Raw genomic sequence first — 19,377 nt, forward strand, 5'->3', positions numbered from 1 at the left:
CCCCTCCTTCCCCTGACCCCACACTCCCTCCCTCCTGCCCTCCCCTCCTCCCCTCCCCTCCTTCCCCTGACCCCACACTCCCTCTCTCCTGCCCTCCCTCCTGCCCTCCCCTCCTTCCCCTGACCCCACACTCCCTCTCTCCTGCCCTCCCCTCCTTCCCCTGACCCCACACTCCCTCTCTCCTGCCCTCCCTCCTGCCCTCCCCTCCTTCCCCTGACCCCACACTCCCTCTCTCCTGCCCTCCCCTCCTTCCCCTGACCCCACACTCCCTCTCTCCTGCCCTCCCTCTTGCCCTCCCCTCCTTCCCCTGACCCCACACTCCCTCTCTCCTGCCCTCCCTCCTGCCCTCCCCTCCTTCCCCTGACCCTACACTCCCTCTCTCCTGCCCTCCCCTCCTTCCCCTGACCCCACACTCCCTCTCTCCTGCCCTCCCTCCTGCCCTCCCCTCCTTCCCCTGACCCTACACTCCCTCTCTCCTGCCCTCCCCTCCTTCCCCTGACCCCACACTCCCTCTCTCCTGCCCTCCCCTCCTTCCCCTGACCCCACACTCCCTCTCTCCTGCCCTCCCTCCTGCCCTCCCCTCCTTCCCCTGACCCCACACTCCCTCCCTCCTGCCCCCCCTCCTTCCCCTGACCCCACACTCACTCTCCTTGCCCTTCTCCTTGTTCTTGAGCTGCTGCAGTTTCTGCTCGCGGTGCTGCTTCTCCAGCTCCTGCTCCTGGCGGTGCCGCTCCAGCTTGCGCTGGTGCTCCAGCAGCTCCTGCTGGTGTTTCATGGCCAGCATCTCCTGCTGCTGCTACAGGTGGAGAAGGACAGACATCAGAGCCTTGGATCCACAACACCAAGGAGCCAGCCAACCCACCGTCCATCCTGGGCCTCTGTAGGCCCACCTGTGCTGGCATGACCCTCATGCCTCACAAAAGTAGCCATAGACAAGGAAGGGCTGCAGAGACTGCTGCACCCTCTACCCTTTAGGTGGGCACCACTAAATCACTGCAAGAGAACAGGCAGGAAGAGTGGGCAACCTTGAAAAGATACTTCTGTAAGAATGTCCCAGTCTAGATCCCTGCTGAACACTTCCTTAGGTGGAACACAGCTGCCTGAAGGCCTGGCAGCTCAGCCCAGGACTCCAGCTGGTGAGGAGGCACATCCACCAAGGGCCTGCAGAGGAGCACGCATGAACTTCTCCCACTTGAGCCATAGGACCCAGGCACCAGAACACATGCACACACCACACACCCTTACCCGGCAGGCTTAACAGGCCCAGGGAGGGCGTCTAGGCACATAAGGAAGGAAGCACAGAAGTGAGTGCCACGCTCAGATTTAAGACAGGAAAAACGACTATGTCCTGACCACGACGAGAAGGCTGCAGGGGGGGAGGACAGGCTGTCGGGGAGGGAGTCCTGGACGAGAAGGCTGCAGGGGAGGACGGGGTGTCGGGGAGTCCTGGACGAGAAGGCTGCAGGGGAGGAGGACGGGGTGTCGGGGAGTCCTGGATGAGAAGGCTGCAGGGGAGGAGGACGGGCTGTCGGGGAGTCCTGGATGAGAAGGCTGCAGGGGGGAGGACGGGGTGTCGGGGAGGGAGTCCTGGATGAGAAGGCTGCAGGGGAGGAGGACGGGCTGTCGGGGAGTCCTGGATGAGAAGGCTGCAGGGGAGGAGGACGGGGTGTCGGGGAGGGAGTCCTGGATGAGAAGGCTGCAGGGGAGGAGGACGGGGTGTCGGGGAGGGAGTCCTGGACGAGAAGGCTGCAGGGGAGGAGGACGGGGTGTCGGGGAGGGAGTCCTGGATGAGAAGGCTGCAGGGAGGAGGACGGGGTGTCGGGGAGTCCTGGACGAGAAGGCTGCAGGGGGGGACGGGGTGTCGGGGAGTCCTGGACGAGAAGGCTGCAGGGGAGGAGGACGGGGTGTCGGGGAGTCCTGGATGAGAAGGCTGCAGGGGAGGAGGACGGGGTGTCGGGGAGTCCTGGATGAGAAGGCTGCAGGGGAGGAGGACGGGCTGTCGGGGAGTCCTGGATGAGAAGGCTGCAGGGGGGAGGACGGGGTGTCGGGGAGGGAGTCCTGGATGAGAAGGCTGCAGGGGAGGAGGACGGGCTGTCGGGGAGTCCTGGATGAGAAGGCTGCAGGGGAGGAGGACGGGGTGTCGGGGAGGGAGTCCTGGATGAGAAGGCTGCAGGGGAGGAGGACGGGCTGTCGGGGAGGGAGTCCTGGATGAGAAGGCTGCAGGGGAGGAGGACGGGGTGTCGGGGAGGGAGTCCTGGATGAGAAGGCTGCAGGGGAGGAGGACGGGCTGTCGGGGAGTCCTGGACGAGAAGGCTGCAGGGGGGGAGGACGGGGTGTCGGGGAGTCCTGGATGAGAAGGCTGCAGGGGAGGAGGACGGGGTGTCGGGGAGTCCTGGATGAGAAGGCTGCAGGGGAGGAGGACGGGGTGTCGGGGAGGGAGTCCTGGATGAGAAGGCTGCAGGGGGGGAGGACGGGGTGTCGGGGAGGGAGTCCTGGATGAGAAGGCTGCAGGGGGGGAGGACGGGGTGTCGGGGAGGGAGTCCTGGATGAGAAGGCTGCAGGGGGGGAGGACGGGGTGTTGGGGAGTCCTGGATGAGAAGGCTGCAGGGGAGGAGGACGGGGTGTCGGGGAGGGAGTCCTGGATGAGAAGGCTGCAGGGGGGGAGGACGGGGTGTCGGGGAGTCCTGGATGAGAAGGCTGCAGGGGGGGAGGACGGGGTGTCGGGGAGTCCTGGATGAGAAGGCTGCAGGGGAGGAGGACGGGGTGTCGGGGAGGGAGTCCTGGACGAGAAGGCTGCAGGGGAGGAGGACGGGGTGTCGGGGAGGGAGTCCTGGATGAGAAGGCTGCAGGGGAGGAGGACGGGGTGTCGGGGAGTCCTGGACGAGAAGGCTGCAGGGGAGGACGGGGTGTCGGGGAGGGAGTCCTGGATGAGAAGGCTGCAGGGGGGGAGGACGGGGTGTCGGGGAGGGAGTCCTGGACGAGAAGGCTGCAGGGGAGGAGGACGGGGTGTCGGGGAGTCCTGGACGAGAAGGCTGCAGGCGGGGAGGACGGGGTGTCGGGGAGGGAGTCCTGGATGAGAAGGCTGCAGGGGAGGACGGGGTGTCGGGGAGGGAGTCCTGGATGAGAAGGCTGCAGGGGGGGAGGACGGGGTGTCGGGGAGTCCTGGACGAGAAGGCTGCAGGGGAGGAGGACGGGGTGTCGGGGAGTCCTGGATGAGAAGGCTGCAGGGGGGGAGGACGGGGTGTCGGGGAGGGAGTCCTGGACGAGAAGGCTGCAGGGGAGGAGGACGGGGTGTCGGGGAGGGAGTCCTGGATGAGAAGGCTGCAGGGGGGGAGGACGGGGTGTTGGGGAGTCCTGGATGAGAAGGCTGCAGGGGAGGAGGACGGGGTGTCGGGGAGGGAGTCCTGGATGAGAAGGCTGCAGGGGGGGAGGACGGGGTGTCGGGGAGTCCTGGATGAGAAGGCTGCAGGGGGGGAGGACGGGGTGTCGGGGAGTCCTGGATGAGAAGGCTGCAGGGGAGGAGGACGGGGTGTCGGGGAGGGAGTCCTGGACGAGAAGGCTGCAGGGGAGGAGGACGGGGTGTCGGGGAGGGAGTCCTGGATGAGAAGGCTGCAGGGGAGGAGGACGGGGTGTCGGGGAGTCCTGGACGAGAAGGCTGCAGGGGAGGACGGGGTGTCGGGGAGGGAGTCCTGGATGAGAAGGCTGCAGGGGGGGAGGACGGGGTGTCGGGGAGGGAGTCCTGGACGAGAAGGCTGCAGGGGAGGAGGACGGGGTGTCGGGGAGGGAGTCCTGGATGAGAAGGCTGCAGGGGGGGAGGACGGGGTGTCGGGGAGTCCTGGACGAGAAGGCTGCAGGGGAGGAGGACGGGGTGTCGGGGAGGGAGTCCTGGATGAGAAGGCTGCAGGGGAGGAGGACGGGGTGTCGGGGAGGGAGTCCTGGATGAGAAGGCTGCAGGGGAGGAGGACGGGGTGTCGGGGAGGGAGTCCTGGACGAGAAGGCTGCAGGGGGGGAGGACGGGGTGTCGGGGAGGGAGTCCTGGATGAGAAGGCTGCAGGGGGGGAGGACGGGGTGTCGGGGAGTCCTGGATGAGAAGGCTGCAGGGGAGGACGGGGTGTCGGGGAGTCCTGGATGAGAAGGCTGCAGGGGAGGAGGACGGGGTGTCGGGGAGTCCTGGACGAGAAGGCTGCAGGGGGGGAGGACGGGGTGTTGGGGAGTCCTGGATGAGAAGGCTGCAGGGGGGGAGGACGGGGTGTCGGGGAGTCCTGGATGAGAAGGCTGCAGGGGGGGAGGACGGGGTGTCGGGGAGTCCTGGATGAGAAGGCTGCAGGGGGGGAGGACGGGGTGTTGGGGAGTCCTGGATGAGAAGGCTGCAGGGGGGGAGGACGGGGTGTCGGGGAGGGAGTCCTGGACGAGAAGGCTGCAGGGGAGGAGGACGGGGTGTCGGGGAGGGAGTCCTGGATGAGAAGGCTGCAGGGGAGGAGGACGGGGTGTCGGGGAGGGAGTCCTGGATGAGAAGGCTGCAGGGGAGGAGGACGGGGTGTCGGGGAGTCCTGGATGAGAAGGCTGCAGGGGAGGACGGGGTGTCGGGGAGGGAGTCCTGGACGAGAAGGCTGCAGGGGAGGACGGGGTGTCGGGGAGGGAGTCCTGGATGAGAAGGCTGCAGGGGGGGAGGACGGGGTGTCGGGGAGGGAGTCCTGGACGAGAAGGCTGCAGGGGAGGAGGACGGGGTGTCGGGGAGGGAGTCCTGGACGAGAAGGCTGCAGGGGAGGAGGACGGGGTGTCGGGGAGGGAGTCCTGGACGAGAAGGCTGCAGGGGGGGAGGACGGGGTGTCGGGGAGTCCTGGACGAGAAGGCTGCAGGGGAGGAGGACAGGCTGTCGGGGAGGGAGTCCTGGATGAGAAGGCTGCAGGGGAGGAGGACAGGCTGTCGGGGAGGGAGTCCTGGATGAGAAGGCTGCAGGGGAGGAGGACAGGCTGTCGGGGAGGGAGTCCTGGATGAGAAGGCTGCAGGGGAGGAGGACGGGGTGTTGGGGAGTCCTGGATGAGAAGGCTGCAGGGGAGGAGGACGGGGTGTCGGGGAGGGAGTCCTGGATGAGAAGGCTGCAGGGGAGGAGGACGGGGTGTCGGGGAGTCCTGGATGAGAAGGCTGCAGGGGAGGAGGACGGGGTGTCGGGGAGTCCTGGATGAGAAGGCTGCAGGGGGGGAGGACGGGGTGTCGGGGAGGGAGTCCTGGACGAGAAGGCTGCAGGGGAGGAGGACGGGGTGTCGGGGAGGGAGTCCTGGATGAGAAGGCTGCAGGGGGGGAGGACGGGGTGTCGGGGAGTCCTGGATGAGAAGGCTGCAGGGGGGGAGGACGGGGTGTCGGGGAGTCCTGGATGAGAAGGCTGCAGGGGGGGAGGACGGGGTGTCGGGGAGTCCTGGATGAGAAGGCTGCAGGGGGGGAGGACGGGGTGTCGGGGAGTCCTGGATGAGAAGGCTGCAGGGGGGGAGGACGGGGTGTTGGGGAGTCCTGGATGAGAAGGCTGCAGGGGGGGAGGACGGGGTGTCGGGGAGGGAGTCCTGGATGAGAAGGCTGCAGGGGAGGAGGACGGGGTGTCGGGGAGGGAGTCCTGGATGAGAAGGCTGCAGGGGGGGAGGACGGGGTGTCGGGGAGGGAGTCCTGGACGAGAAGGCTGCAGGGGAGGAGGACGGGGTGTCGGGGAGGGAGTCCTGGACGAGAAGGCTGCAGGGGGGGAGGACGGGGTGTCGGGGAGTCCTGGACGAGAAGGCTGCAGGGGGGGAGGACGGGGTGTCGGGGAGGGAGTCCTGGATGAGAAGGCTGCAGGGGGGGAGGACGGGGTGTCGGGGAGTCCTGGATGAGAAGGCTGCAGGGGAGGACGGGGTGTCGGGGAGTCCTGGATGAGAAGGCTGCAGGGGGGGAGGACGGGGTGTTGGGGAGTCCTGGATGAGAAGGCTGCAGGGGGGGAGGACGGGGTGTCGGGGAGGGAGTCCTGGATGAGAAGGCTGCAGGGGGGGAGGACGGGGTGTCGGGGAGGGAGTCCTGGACGAGAAGGCTGCAGGGGAGGAGGACGGGGTGTCGGGGAGGGAGTCCTGGACGAGAAGGCTGCAGGGGGGGAGGACGGGGTGTCGGGGAGTCCTGGACGAGAAGGCTGCAGGGGGGGAGGACGGGGTGTCGGGGAGTGAGTCCTGGATGAGAAGGCTGCAGGGGGGGAGGACGGGGTGTCGGGGAGTCCTGGATGAGAAGGCTGCAGGGGAGGACGGGGTGTCGGGGAGTCCTGGATGAGAAGGCTGCAGGGGAGGAGGACGGGGTGTCGGGGAGTCCTGGACGAGAAGGCTGCAGGGGGGGAGGACGGGGTGTTGGGGAGTCCTGGATGAGAAGGCTGCAGGGGGGGAGGACGGGGTGTCGGGGAGTCCTGGATGAGAAGGCTGCAGGGGGGGAGGACGGGGTGTCGGGGAGTCCTGGATGAGAAGGCTGCAGGGGGGGAGGACGGGGTGTTGGGGAGTCCTGGATGAGAAGGCTGCAGGGGGGGAGGACGGGGTGTCGGGGAGGGAGTCCTGGATGAGAAGGCTGCAGGGGAGGAGGACGGGGTGTCGGGGAGGGAGTCCTGGATGAGAAGGCTGCAGGGGAGGAGGACGGGCTGTCGGGGAGTCCTGGATGAGAAGGCTGCAGGGGAGGACGGGGTGTCGGGGAGGGAGTCCTGGACGAGAAGGCTGCAGGGGAGGACGGGGTGTCAGGGAGGGAGTCCTGGATGAGAAGGCTGCAGGGGAGGAGGACGGGGTGTCGGGGAGTCCTGGATGAGAAGGCTGCAGGGGAGGACGGGGTGTCGGGGAGGGAGTCCTGGACGAGAAGGCTGCAGGGGAGGACGGGGTGTCAGGGAGGGAGTCCTGGATGAGAAGGCTGCAGGGGGGGAGGACGGGGTGTCGGGGAGGGAGTCCTGGACGAGAAGGCTGCAGGGGAGGAGGACGGGGTGTCGGGGAGGGAGTCCTGGACGAGAAGGCTGCAGGGGAGGAGGACGGGGTGTCGGGGAGGGAGTCCTGGACGAGAAGGCTGCAGGGGGGGAGGACGGGGTGTCGGGGAGTCCTGGACGAGAAGGCTGCAGGGGAGGAGGACAGGCTGTCGGGGAGGGAGTCCTGGATGAGAAGGCTGCAGGGGAGGAGGACGGGCTGTCGGGGAGGGAGTCCTGGATGAGAAGGCTGCAGGGGAGGAGGACGGGGTGTCGGGGAGGGAGTCCTGGATGAGAAGGCTGCAGGGGAGGACGGGGTGTCGGGGAGGGAGTCCTGGATGAGAAGGCTGCAGGGGAGGAGGACGGGGTGTCGGGGAGGGAGTCCTGGACGAGAAGGCTGCAGGGGAGGAGGACGGGGTGTCGGGGAGGGAGTCCTGGATGAGAAGGCTGCAGGGGAGGAGGACGGGCTGTCGGGGAGGGAGTCCTGGATGAGAAGGCTGCAGGGGAGGAGGACGGGGTGTCGGGGAGGGAGTCCTGGACGAGAAGGCTGCAGGGGGGGAGGACGGGGTGTCGGGGAGTCCTGGATGAGAAGGCTGCAGGGGAGGAGGACGGGGTGTCGGGGAGTCCTGGATGAGAAGGCTTTAGGGGAGCAGGGGGGTGTCGGGGAGCCCTGGGCAGGGCCCTCTCTCTGCCTGTGGAGGAAAGGCTCCTGGGGCCCCCAGCTGCCAGACATAGTACTCACACATGCCTGAGAGCGAGAACTCAGATTTCAAAACATGACATAAAAATCTTCAGTATCTTTATAATGAAGAAAATTAATATACAAAACGTAAGAAAAAACAGTATTTGCTATCAAATAAGCCAGATAAAACTACATATACAGTCATGAATTAACAAGACTCTGCTAAGGAGGCAAAGAAGGAGAGGGGACCCTAGAAGCAGCAGAAGTAAGTGGGAAAAACACTGAGCTGCACCATATCCAAATACTGTGCTGGAAAAGGGGTGAAAGAGTGGTCCCACCGGGCTCTGGCTCCCTCAGTCACTTGGGGAGCAGAGCCCTGAGCTCTCTACCTTAGCCCAACACATGCTGTATCCTGTGTGGATCTGTGGCTGGTTGCTGGCCTTGCTCCCTTGCAGAAAGAGGGGAGATATGGAGCCATGAAAATACAACTGGTAGCCAGGTGGTCCACAGAACTTTCTATGGGGAAAAATCTAACCTGCAGCAATGCTTCCACTATATGTGCTCAGTGTCCAAGGATGAGGATGGACTGAAATGTCCCTTCAGCCACTCGGACTACAGCACTCATCAACAATGGGAAGGCAGTGACGATGTAGCTGGGACACATGGAGTCTCTTAGGAGTGCTCTGTACTGAGTGACACTGGAGGTGCTTTACAAAAGAAGAGACCAAGGCATAGCTGAACCAAGTACTCGATGAGGAGGGCCTCTGCCAGGCCGGCTGGCTCCAGAACAGAGTGTAGGGTATGCAGATAAGTGAGGGAGAAGAACATACACAGTTAACAGCTGGTCCATCTGTGCATAAAAATGCACTCATGGGCACTGAATTGTTCCAAGTGTCGTGTGCATTGACACGTGCATGTGTGTGGTTGCATGCCTTGTGTGCACACAAAGTATGCAAGCATGTGTATGATCTTGGTGCACTGGTGCATGCAGTAAGGCTCCCATCCTGGTGGGTACTACCCCTCGCAGACCTCTGGCAGGGCCCTTAGAGGGCAGTGGATCCAAGGACGGCTCTGCGAGTTTTCCAAGAGGCCTGGGCTGACTTGGGAGATCGGTCCGTCTATCATGTAAACACTGTCCCTCTATCCCACAGAGGTGCTGCTGGCCAGTGAAACTACTTGTACCACAACAGAGAAATATGTCAAGAAGAAATACACAAAAGCGACAGAACGTCCACTTACAAGGGGCAGGCGGTGCACACTGTGAAGACCCATCAAGAACCCCTGGGCCACCACACTTTCCACCAACAGCCCGGGCTGAGGGGCCTCACCCGGGCTCTGCCCATACATCCCACCAAGCTGGCCTCTGTGGCCCATCTGTAGAAGCAGCCTGATGTCAGAGCTCCCACAAGACTCAAGGGAAGCCCAGGGACAGCACCTTGGGCTCTGACCAGAACTAGCCAGTCATGGCCGTGACCACACATGACCAGGATTCCTAGGCCGAGTGAGGCAGCTGGCAATTGAGATAGCCCCAGTTCAACAGTCTAGGAGATCAGGCAGGGCCTCCTGAGAAAATAAGTCAAACACATCCACCCAGGCCTCGAGGGAGGTAGGAGTCATCTGCAGAGGGGAGCACGTGGACAGAGCTGGAGCAGGCTGTAGGCAGTCCCCATATCAGTGCAGGAGAGAGGGGAAAGGCTGGCTTAGCATTCCCAGGCAGGGAAGCCCACTCAGACCCATGGGGTAGGGCCCTCACAGACACAGGGACTGCAGAAGGTGACAGGGCCAACAACAGCGTGGCAGGCAAAGCCAGCTGGCTGTCCAGGCCCATGCTTCATGCATACCAGCGCATGTACCGCACCCCTGTCTCTGCGGGCGCTTCAACAAACAAACAACAACAAACCCTACATTCCAAAGTCCAGCTTAAGATGGTCTTCTGGGGGCTGCAGGATGGAAAGAGGCAAGCAGCTTCCACACCTTGCACTGAGCAGAAGAGACTGACAAAAACTGGCCAGCAACACAGGGACAAAAAGACTTGCTGGGCCGCGGTGCATGTCGGGGCCCTAGCGGGGCTCCCCTCTCGTAGGAGAGCCTTGGCTGGGCCATGGTGTGTGTCCTGGAGCCCTAGCGGGCTCTCCTCTCGTGACGGGAGAGCCTTGTCTGGGCCACGGTGCGTGTCCAGGGCCCTAGCGGGGCTCTCCTCTCGTGACGGGAGAGCCTTGTCTGGGCCACGGTGCGTGTCCAGGGCCCTAGCGGGGCTCCCCTCTCGTGACGGGAGAGCCTTGTCTGGGCCACGGTGCGTGTCCAGGGCCCTAGCGGGGCTCTTCTCTCATGGGAGAACTTTGGCTGGCCCACGGTGTGTGTCCCGGAGCCCTAGCGGGGCTCCCCTCTCGTGACGGGATAGCCTTGGCTGGGCCATGGTGCATGTCCCGGAGCCCTAGCGGGGCTCCCCTCTCATGCAGCGCCCCTTGGACTTGGCTGGCTTCTCTGCAGCTCCATTTAGCAATAGGATGTCCATCAGTGCTGTGAAGACTACAAGAGACAGTCAGTGCAAACACTGATGGCTGAGATGAGCTCCATGACTGCTTTCGAGACCTTCATCATCAGCCGTGCTTTGGAAAGGTATCATCCAAAGATGATTTCTTTTTGCCTTTTCTCCCCCTCGTACTGGGGTCGGCAAGGCAAGCACTCTATTAGCAAGCTGAACCTCATAGCCCTCTTAGAAGCACTAAAGCCACGCTCAGATCACAAGGCGTCCAGTGGAGCCCAGGCAAACACAGTGCACGTCGATAAAGGAGAGGCCTCACCCACCAGGTTTCTAGTGCTGGCAGTGTCCTGCCTGGACAGGGCTTGCTGCTCGTCAGCTGTGGTAAGTCCACACTGACACTTTGCGCCTGCTCCAGAAGCTCACTAACAACGTCAGAACAGAGGCTCTTCCTACCACTTAGGAAGAAAATCAGATTACAGCGTTATGAACAAACAGTAAATGCACAGGGATAAACTGTGTCCAGGTTTAGTTCAAGAGGCTGCTCCCAGCTACACTCAGGAAACCACCCTCTTATGGAGAAGTGAGCTGCATATCTGAGTGCAGCAAGTGTGTCAGAGCAGACATCTGTGGGCTCATGCCCAGCAGGTGTAGCAGAGCACACACCTGTATGTGCTCATGTCCAGCAGGTGTCCATCTGTGTGTGCTCACATGCAGCAGGTGTCAGAACAGACATCTGTGTGTGCTCACGTGCAGCAGGTGTCAGAACAGACACCTGTGTGTGCTCACGTGCAGCAGGTGTGTCAGAGCAGACATCTGTGTGCTCATGTGTAGCAGGTGTCAGAGCAGACATCTGTGTGTGCTCATGTGTAGCAGGTGTCAGAGCAGACATCTGTGTGTGTGTTCATGTGTAGCAGGTGTGTCAGAGCAGACATCTGTGTGTGCTCATGTGCAGCAGGTGTCAGAGCAGACATCTGTGTGTGCTAATGTGTAGCAGGTGTGTCAGAGCAGACACCTGTGTGTGCTCATGTGTAGCAGGTGTCAGAGCAGACATCTGTGTGCTCATGTGTAGCAGGTGTCAGAGCAGACATCTGTGTGTGCTCATGTGTAGCAGGTGTGTCAGAGCAGACATCTGTGTGTGCTCATGTGTAGCAGGTGTGTCAGAGCAGACATCTGTGTGTGCTCATGTGCAGCAGGTGTCAGAGCAGACATCTGTGTGTGCTCATGTGTAGCAGCTGTGTCAGAGCAGACATCTGTGTGTGCTCATGTGCAGCAGGTGTGTCAGAGCAGACATCTGTGTGTGCTCATGTGCAGCAGGTGTCAGAGCAGACATCTGTGTGCTCATGAGTAGCAGGTGTGTCAGAGCAGACATCTCTGTGTGCTCATGTGTAGCAGGTGTGTCAGAGCAGACATTTGTGTGTGCTCATGTGCAGCAGGTGTCAGAGCAGACATCTGTGTGTGCTCATGTGCAGCAGGTGTGTCAGAGCAGACATCTGTGTGTGCTCATGTGTAGCAGGTGTGTCAGAGCAGACATCTGTGTGTGCTCATGTGCAGCAGGTGTCAGAGCAGACATCTGTGTGTGCTAATGTGTAGCAGGTGTGTCAGAGCAGACACCTGTGTGTGCTCATGTGTAGCAGGTGTCAGAGCAGACATCTGTGTGCTCATGTGTAGCAGGTGTCAGAGCAGACATCTGTGTGTGCTCATGTGTAGCAGGTGTGTCAGAGCAGACATCTGTGTGTGCTCATGTGTAGCAGGTGTGTCAGAGCAGACATCTGTGTGTGCTCATGTGCAGCAGGTGTCAGAGCAGACATCTGTGTGTGCTCATGTGTAGCAGCTGTGTCAGAGCAGACATCTGTGTGTGCTCATGTGCAGCAGGTGTGTCAGAGCAGACATCTGTGTGTGCTCATGTGCAGCAGGTGTCAGAGCAGACATCTGTGTGCTCATGAGTAGCAGGTGTGTCAGAGCAGACATCTCTGTGTGCTCATGTGTAGCAGGTGTGTCAGAGCAGACATTTGTGTGTGCTCATGTGCAGCAGGTGTCAGAGCAGACATCTGTGTGTGCTCATGTGCAGCAGGTGTGTCAGAGCAGACATCTGTGTGTGCTCATGTGTAGCAGGTGTGTCAGAGCAGACATCTGTATGTGCTCATGTGTAGCAGGTGTATCAGAGCAGACATCTGTGTGCTCATGTGTAGCAGGTGTCAGAGCAGACATCTGTGTGTGCGCATGTGTAGCAGGTGTGTCAGAGCAGACATCTGTATGCTCATGTGTAGCAGGTGTCAGAGCAGACATCTGTGTGTGCTCATGTGTAGCAGGTGTGTCAGAGCAGACATCTGTGTGCTCATGTGTAGCAGGTGTCAGAGCAGACATCTGTGTGTGCTCATGTGTAGCAGGTGTGTCAGAGCAGACATCTGTGTGTGCTCATGTGCAGCAGGTGTCAGAGCAGACATCTGTGTGTGCTCATGTGTAGCAGGTGTGTCAGAGCAGACATCTGTGTGTGCTCATGTGTAGCAGGTGTCAGAGCAGACATCTGTGTGCTCATGTGTAGCAGGTGTCAGAGCAGACATCTGTGTGTGCTCATGTGTAGCAGGTGTGTCAGAGCAGACATCTGTGTGTGCTCATGTGTAGCAGGTGTGTCAGAGCAGACATCTGTGTGTGCTCATGTGTAGCAGGTGTCAGAACAGACATCTGTGTGTGCTCATGTGTAGCAGGTGTCAGAGCAGACATCTGTGTGTGCTCATGTGTAGCAGGTGTCAGAGCAGACATCTGTGTGCTCATGTGCAGCAGGTGTCAGAGCAGACATCTGTGTGTGCTCATGTGTAGCAGGTGTCAGAGCAGACGTCTGTGTGTGCTCATGTGTAGCAGGTGTCAGAGCAGACGTCTGTGTGTGCTCATGTGTAGCAGGTGTCAGAGCAGACGTCTGTGTGTGCTCATGTGTAGCAGGTGTCAGAGCAGACATCTGTGTGTGCTCATGTGTAGCAGGTGTGTCAGAGCAGACATCTGTGTGTGCTCATGTGTAGCAGGTGTGTCAGAGCAGACATCTGTGTGTGCTCATGTGTAGCAGGTGTCAGAGCAGACATCGGTGTGTGCTCATGTGTAGCAGGTGTGTGAGAGCAGACGTCTGTGTGTGCTCATGTGTAGCAGGTGTGTCAGAGCAGACATCTGTGTGTGCTCATGTGCAGCAGGTGTCAGAGCAGACATCTGTGTGTGCTCATGTGTAGCAGGTGTGTCAGAGCAGACATCTGTGTGCTCATGTGTACCAGGTGTCAGAGCAGACATCTGTGTGTGCAAATGTGTAGCAGGTATGTCAGAGCAGACATCTGTGTGTGCTCATGTGTAGCAGGTGTGTCAGAGCAGACATCTGTGTGTGCTCATGTGTACCAGGTGTCAGAGCAGACATCTGTGTGTGCAAATGTGTAGCAGGTATGTCAGAGCAGACATCTGTGTGTGCTCATGTGTAGCAGGTGTGTCAGAGCAGACATCTGTGTGTGCTCATGTGTAGCAGGTGTGTCAGAGCAGACATCTGTGTGCTCATGTGTAGCAGGTGTGTCAGAGCAGACATCTGTGTGTGCTCATGTGTAGCAGGTGTGTCAGAGCAGACATCTGTGTGCTCATGTGTAGCAGGTGTGTCAGAGCAGACATCTGTGTGTGCTCATGTGTAGCAGGTGTCAGAGCAGACGTGTGTGTGCTCATGTGCAGCAGGTGTGTCAGAGCAGACGTCTGTGTGTGCTCATGTGTAGCAGGTGTATCAGAGCAGACATCTGTGTGTGTTCATGTGTAGCAGGTGTCAGAGCAGACATCTGTGTGTGCTCATGTGTAGCAGGTGTGTCAGAGCAGACATCTGTGTGCTCATGTGTAGCAGGTGTCAGAGCAGACATCTGTGTGTGCTCATGTGTAGCAGGTGTCAGAGCAGACATCTGTGTGTGCTCATGTGTAGCAGGTGTGTCAGAGCAGACATCTGTGTGTGCTCATGTGTAGCAGGTGTCAGAGCAGAAATCTGTGTGTGCTCATGTGTAGCAGGTGTCAGAGCAGACATCTGTGTGTGCTCATGTGTAGCAGGTGTGTGAGAGCAGACATCTGTGTGTGCTCATGTGTAGCAGGTGTCAGAGCAGACATCTGTGTGTGCTCATGTGTAGCAGGTGTCAGAGCAGACATCTGTGTGTGCTCATGTGTAGCAGGTCTGTCAGAGCAGACATCTGTGTGTGCTCATGTGTAGCAGGTGTCAGAGCAGACATCTGTGTGCTCATGTGTAGCAGGTGTGTCAGAGCAGACATCTGTGTGCTCATGTGTAGCAGGTGTGTCAGAGCAGACATCTGTGTGTGCTCATGTGTAGCAGGTGTCAGAGCAGACATCTGTGTGTGCTCATGTCCAGCAGGTGTGTCAGAGCAGACATCTGTGTGCTCATGTGTAGCAGGTGTCAGAACAGACATCTGTGTGTGCTCATGTGTAGCAGGTGTGTCACAGCAGACGTCTGTGTGTGCTCATGTGTAGCAGGTGTCAGAGCAGACATCTGTGTGCTCATGTGTAGCAGGTGTGTCAGAGCAGACATGTGTGTGTGCTCATGTGTAGCAGGTGTCAGAGCAGACATCTGTGTGTGCTCATGTGTAGCAGGTGTGTCAGAGTAGACATCCGTGTGTGCTCATGTGTAGCAGGTGTCAGAGCAGACATCTGTGTGCTCATGTGTAGCAGGTGTCAGAGCAGACATCTGTGTGTGCTCATGTGCAGCAGGTGTGTCAGAGCAGACATCTGTGTGTGCTCATGTGTAGCAGGTGTGTCAGAGCAGACATCTGTGTGTGCTCATGTGTAGCAGGTGTGTCAGAGCAGACATCTGTGTGTGCTCATGTGTAGCAGGTGTCAGAGCAGACATCTGTGTGCTCATGTGTAGCAGGAGTGTCAGAGCAGACATCTGTGTGCTCATGTGTAGCAGGTGTGTCTGAGCAGACATCTGTGTGTGCTCATGTGTAGCAGGTGTCAGAGCAGACATCTGTGTGTGCTCATGTCCAGCAGGTGTGTCAGAGCAGACCTCTGTGTGCTCATGTGTAGCAGGTGTCAGAACAGACATCTGTGTGTGCTCATGTGTAGCAGGTGTGTCAGAGCAGACATCTGTGTGTGCTCATGTGTAGCAGGTGTCAGCGCAGACATGTGTGTGTGCTCATGTATAGCAGGTGTCAGAGCAGACATCTGTGTGCTCATGTGTAGCAGGTGTGTCAGAGCAGACGTGTGTGTGCTCATGTGTAGCAGGTGTCAGAGCAGACATCTGTGTGTGCTCATGTGTAGCAGGTGTGTCAGAGCAGACATCCGTGTGTGCTCATGTGTAGCAGGTGTCAGAGCAGACATCTGTGTGCTCATGTGTAGCAGGTGTCAGAGCAGACATCTGTGTGTGCTCATGTGCAGCAGGTGTGTCAGAGCAGACATCTGTGTGTGCTCATGTGTAGCAGGTGTGTCAGAGCAGACATCTGTGTGTGCTCATGTGTAGCAGGTGTGTCAGAGCAGACATGTGTGTGTGCTCATGTGTAGCAGGTGTCAGAGCAGACATCTGTGTGCTCATGTGTAGCAGCTGTCAGAGCAGACATCTGTGTGTGCTCATGTGTAGCAGGTGTGTCAGAGCAGACATCTGTGTGTGCTCATGTGTAGCAGGTGTCAGAGCAGACATCTGTGTGTGCTCATGTGCAGCAGGTGTCAGAGCAGACACCTGTGTGTGCTCATGTGTAGCAGCTGTCAGAGCAGACATCTGTGTGCTCATGTGTAGCAGGTGTGTCAGAGCAGACATCTGTGTGCTCATGTGTAGCAGGGGTGTCTGAGCAGACATCTGTGTGTGCTCATGTGTAGCAGGTGTCAGAGCAGACATCTGTGTGTGCTCATATCCAGCAGGTGTGTCAGAGCAGACATCTGTGTGCTCATGTGTAGCAGGTGTCAGAACAGACATCTGTGTGTGCTCATGTGTAGCAGGTGTGTCAGAGCAGACATCTGTGTGTGCTCATGTGTAGCAGGTGTCAGCGCAGACATGTGTGTGTGCTCATGTGTAGCAGGTGTCAGAGCAGACATCTGTGTGCTCATGTGTAGCAGGTGTGTCAGAGCAGACGTGTGTGTGCTCATGTGTAGCAGGTGTCAGAGCAGACATCTGTGTGTGCTCATGTGTAGCAGGTGTGTCAGAGCAGACATCCGTGTGTGCTCATGTGTAGCAGGTGTCAGAGCAGACATCTGTGTGCTCATGTGTAGCAGGTGTCAGAGCAGACATCTGTGTGTGCTCATGTGCAGCAGGTGTGTCAGAGCAGACATCTGTGTGTGCTCATGTGTAGCAGGTGTGTCAGAGCAGACATCTGTGTGTGCTCATGTGTAGCAGGTGTGTCAGAGCAGACATGTGTGTGTGCTCATGTGTAGCAGGTGTCAGAGCAGACATCTGTGTGCTCATGTGTAGCAGCTGTCAGAGCAGACATGTGTGTGTGCTCATGTGTAGCAGGTGTGTCAGAGCAGACATCTGTGTGTGCTCATGTGTAGCAGGTGTCAGAGCAGACATCTGTGTGTGCTCATGTGCAGCAGGTGTCAGAGCAGACACCAGTGTGTGCTCATGTGTAGCAGCTGTCAGAGCAGACATCTGTGTGTGCTCATGTGCAGCAGGTGTCAGAGCAGACACCTGTGTGTGCTCATGTGTAGCAGGTGTCAGAGCAGACATCTCTGTGTACTCATGTGCAGCAGGTGTCAGAGCAGACATCTGTGTGTGTTCATGTGTAGCAGGTGTGTCAGAGCAGACATCTGTGTGTGCTCATGTCCAGCAGGTGTCAGAGCAGACATCTGTGTGTGCTCATGTGTAGCAGGTGTCAGAGCAGACATCTCTGTGTGCTCATGTGTAGCAGGTGTGTCAGAGCAGACATCTGTGTGTGCTCATGTGTAGCAGGTGTGTCAGAGCAGACATCTGTGTGTGCTCATGTGTAGCAGGTGTGTCAGAGCAGACATCTGTGTGTGCTCATGTGTAGCAGGTGTCAGAGCAGACATCTGTGTGCTCATGTGTAGCAGGTGTGTCAGAGCAGACATCTGTGTGTGCTCATGTGCAGCAGGTGTCAGAGCAGACATCTGTGTGTGCTCATGTGTAGCAGGTATGTCAGAGCAGGCATCTGTGTGTGCTCATGTGCAGCAGGTGTCAGAGCAGACATCTGTGTGTGCTCATGTGTAGCAGGTGTGTCAGAGCAGACACGTGTGTGTGGTCATGTGTAACAGGTGTCAGAGCAGACATCTGTGTGTGCTCATGTGTAGCAGGTGTCAGAGCAGACATCTGTGTGTGCTCATGTGTAGCAGGTGTCAGAGCAGACATCTGTGTGTGCTCATGTGTAGCAGGTGTCAGAGCAGACATCTGTGTGTGCTCATGTGTAGCAGGTGTGTCAGAGCAGACATCTGTGTGTGCTCACATGCAGCAGGTGTCAGAGCAGACATCTGTGTGTGCTCATGTGTAGCAGGTGTGTCAGAGCAGACATCTGTGTGTGCTCATGTGTAGCAGGTGTCAGAGCAGACATCTGTGTGTGCTCATGTGTAGCAGGTGTGTCAGAGCAGACATCTGTGTGTGCTCATGTGCATCAGGTGTGTCAGAGCAGACATCTGTGTGCTTATGTGTAGCAGGTGTGTCAGAGCAGACATCTGTGTGTGCTCATGTGTAGCCGGTGTGTCAGAGCAGACATGTGTGTGTTCTCATGTGCAGCAGGTGTGTCAGAGCAGACACGTGTGTGTGGTCATGTGTAGCAGGTGTCAGAGCAGACATCTGTGTGTGCTCATGTGTAGCAGGTGTCAGAGCAGATATCTGTGTGCTCATGTGTAGCAGGTGTGTCAGAGCAGACATCTGTGTGTGCTCATGTGTAGCAGGTGTGTCAGAGCAGACATCTGTGTGTGCTCATGTGTAGCAGGTGTCAGAGCAGACATCTGTGTGTGCTCATGTGTAGCAGGTGTGTCAGACCAGACATCTGTGTGTGCTCATGTGTAGCAGGTGTGTCAGAGCAGACATCTGTGTGTGCTCATGTGTAGCAGGTGTGTCAGAGCAGACATCTGTGTGCTCATGTGTAGCAGGTGTGTCAGAGCAGACATCTGTGTGTGCTCATGTGTAGCAGGTGTCAGAGCAGACATGTGTGTGTGCTCATGTGCAGCAGGTGTGTCAGAGCAGACGTCTGTGTGTGCTCATGTGTAGCAGGTGTATCAGAGCAGACATCTGTGTGTGTTCATGTGTAGCAGGTGTCAGAGCAGATATCTGTGTGTGCTCATGTGTAGCAGGTTTGTCAGAGCAGACATCTGTGTGCTCATGTGTAGCAGGTGTCAGAGCAGACATCTGTGTGTGCTCATGTGTAGCAGGTGTCAGAGCAGACATCTGTGTGTGCTCATGTGTAGCAGGTGTGTCAGAGCAGACATCTGTGTGTGCTCATGTGTAGCAGGTGTCAGAGCAGACATCTGTGTGTGCGCATGTGTAGCAGGTGTGTCAGAGCAGACATCTGTGTGCTCATGTGTAGCAGGTGTCAGAGCAGACATCTGTGTGTGCTCATGTGTAGCAGGTGTGTCAGAGCAGGCATCTGTGTGTGCTCATGTGCAGCAGGTGTCAGAGCAGACATCTGTGTGTGCTCATGTGTAGCAGGTGTGTCAGAGCAGACATCTGTGTGTGCTCATGTGTAGCAGGTGTGTCAGAGCAGACATCTGTGTGTGCTCGTGTGTAGCAGGTGTCAGAGCAGACATCTGTGTGCTCATGTGTAGCAGGTGTCAGAGCAGACATCTGTGTGTGCTCATGTGTAGCAGGTGTCAGAGCAGACATCTGTGTGTGCTCATGTGTAGCAGGTGTGTCAGAGCAGACATCTGTGTGTGCTCATGTGTAGCAGGTGTCAGAGCAGACATCTGTGTGCTCATGTGCAGCAGGTGTCAGAGCAGACATCTGTGTGTGCTCATGTGTAGCAGGTGTCAGAGCAGACGTCTGTGTGTGCTCATGTGTAGCAGGTGTCAGAGCAGACGTCTGTGTGTGCTCATGTGTAGCAGGTGTCAGAGCAGACGTCTGTGTGTGCTCATGTGTAGCAGGTGTCAGAGCAGACATCTGTGTGTGCTCATGTGTAGCAGGTGTGTCAGAGCAGACATCTGTGTGTGCTCATGTGTAGCAGGTGTGTCAGAGCAGACATCTGTGTGTGCTCATGTGTAGCAGGTGTCAGAGCAGACATCGGTGTGTGCTCATGTGTAGCAGGTGTGTGAGAGCAGACGTCTGTGTGTGCTCATGTGTAGCAGGTGTGTCAGAGCAGACATCTGTGTGTGCTCATG

General features: G+C 58.5%; 1 protein-coding gene across 6 annotated transcripts in view; it reads right to left on the reverse strand.

Moving 5' to 3' along the window:
• The window catches only part of Hdac4 (histone deacetylase 4), a 245,499-nt gene that overhangs the window by 81,208 nt on the left and 144,914 nt on the right, over positions 1-19,377 (reverse strand). For all 6 annotated transcript variants that reach the window (XM_042689062.1, XM_042689060.1, XM_042689065.1 and 3 more), the window contains one exon: positions 646-796. In XM_042689062.1, coding sequence (XP_042544996.1) covers positions 646-796 — 151 coding nt within the window. The remainder of the gene's footprint in view (positions 1-645; positions 797-19,377) is intronic.

Source organism: Dipodomys spectabilis, unplaced genomic scaffold (assembly GCF_019054845.1).
Source record: "Dipodomys spectabilis isolate Male_0828 unplaced genomic scaffold, ASM1905484v1 ptg000124l, whole genome shotgun sequence".
NCBI classification, from domain to species: domain Eukaryota; kingdom Metazoa; phylum Chordata; class Mammalia; order Rodentia; family Heteromyidae; genus Dipodomys; species Dipodomys spectabilis.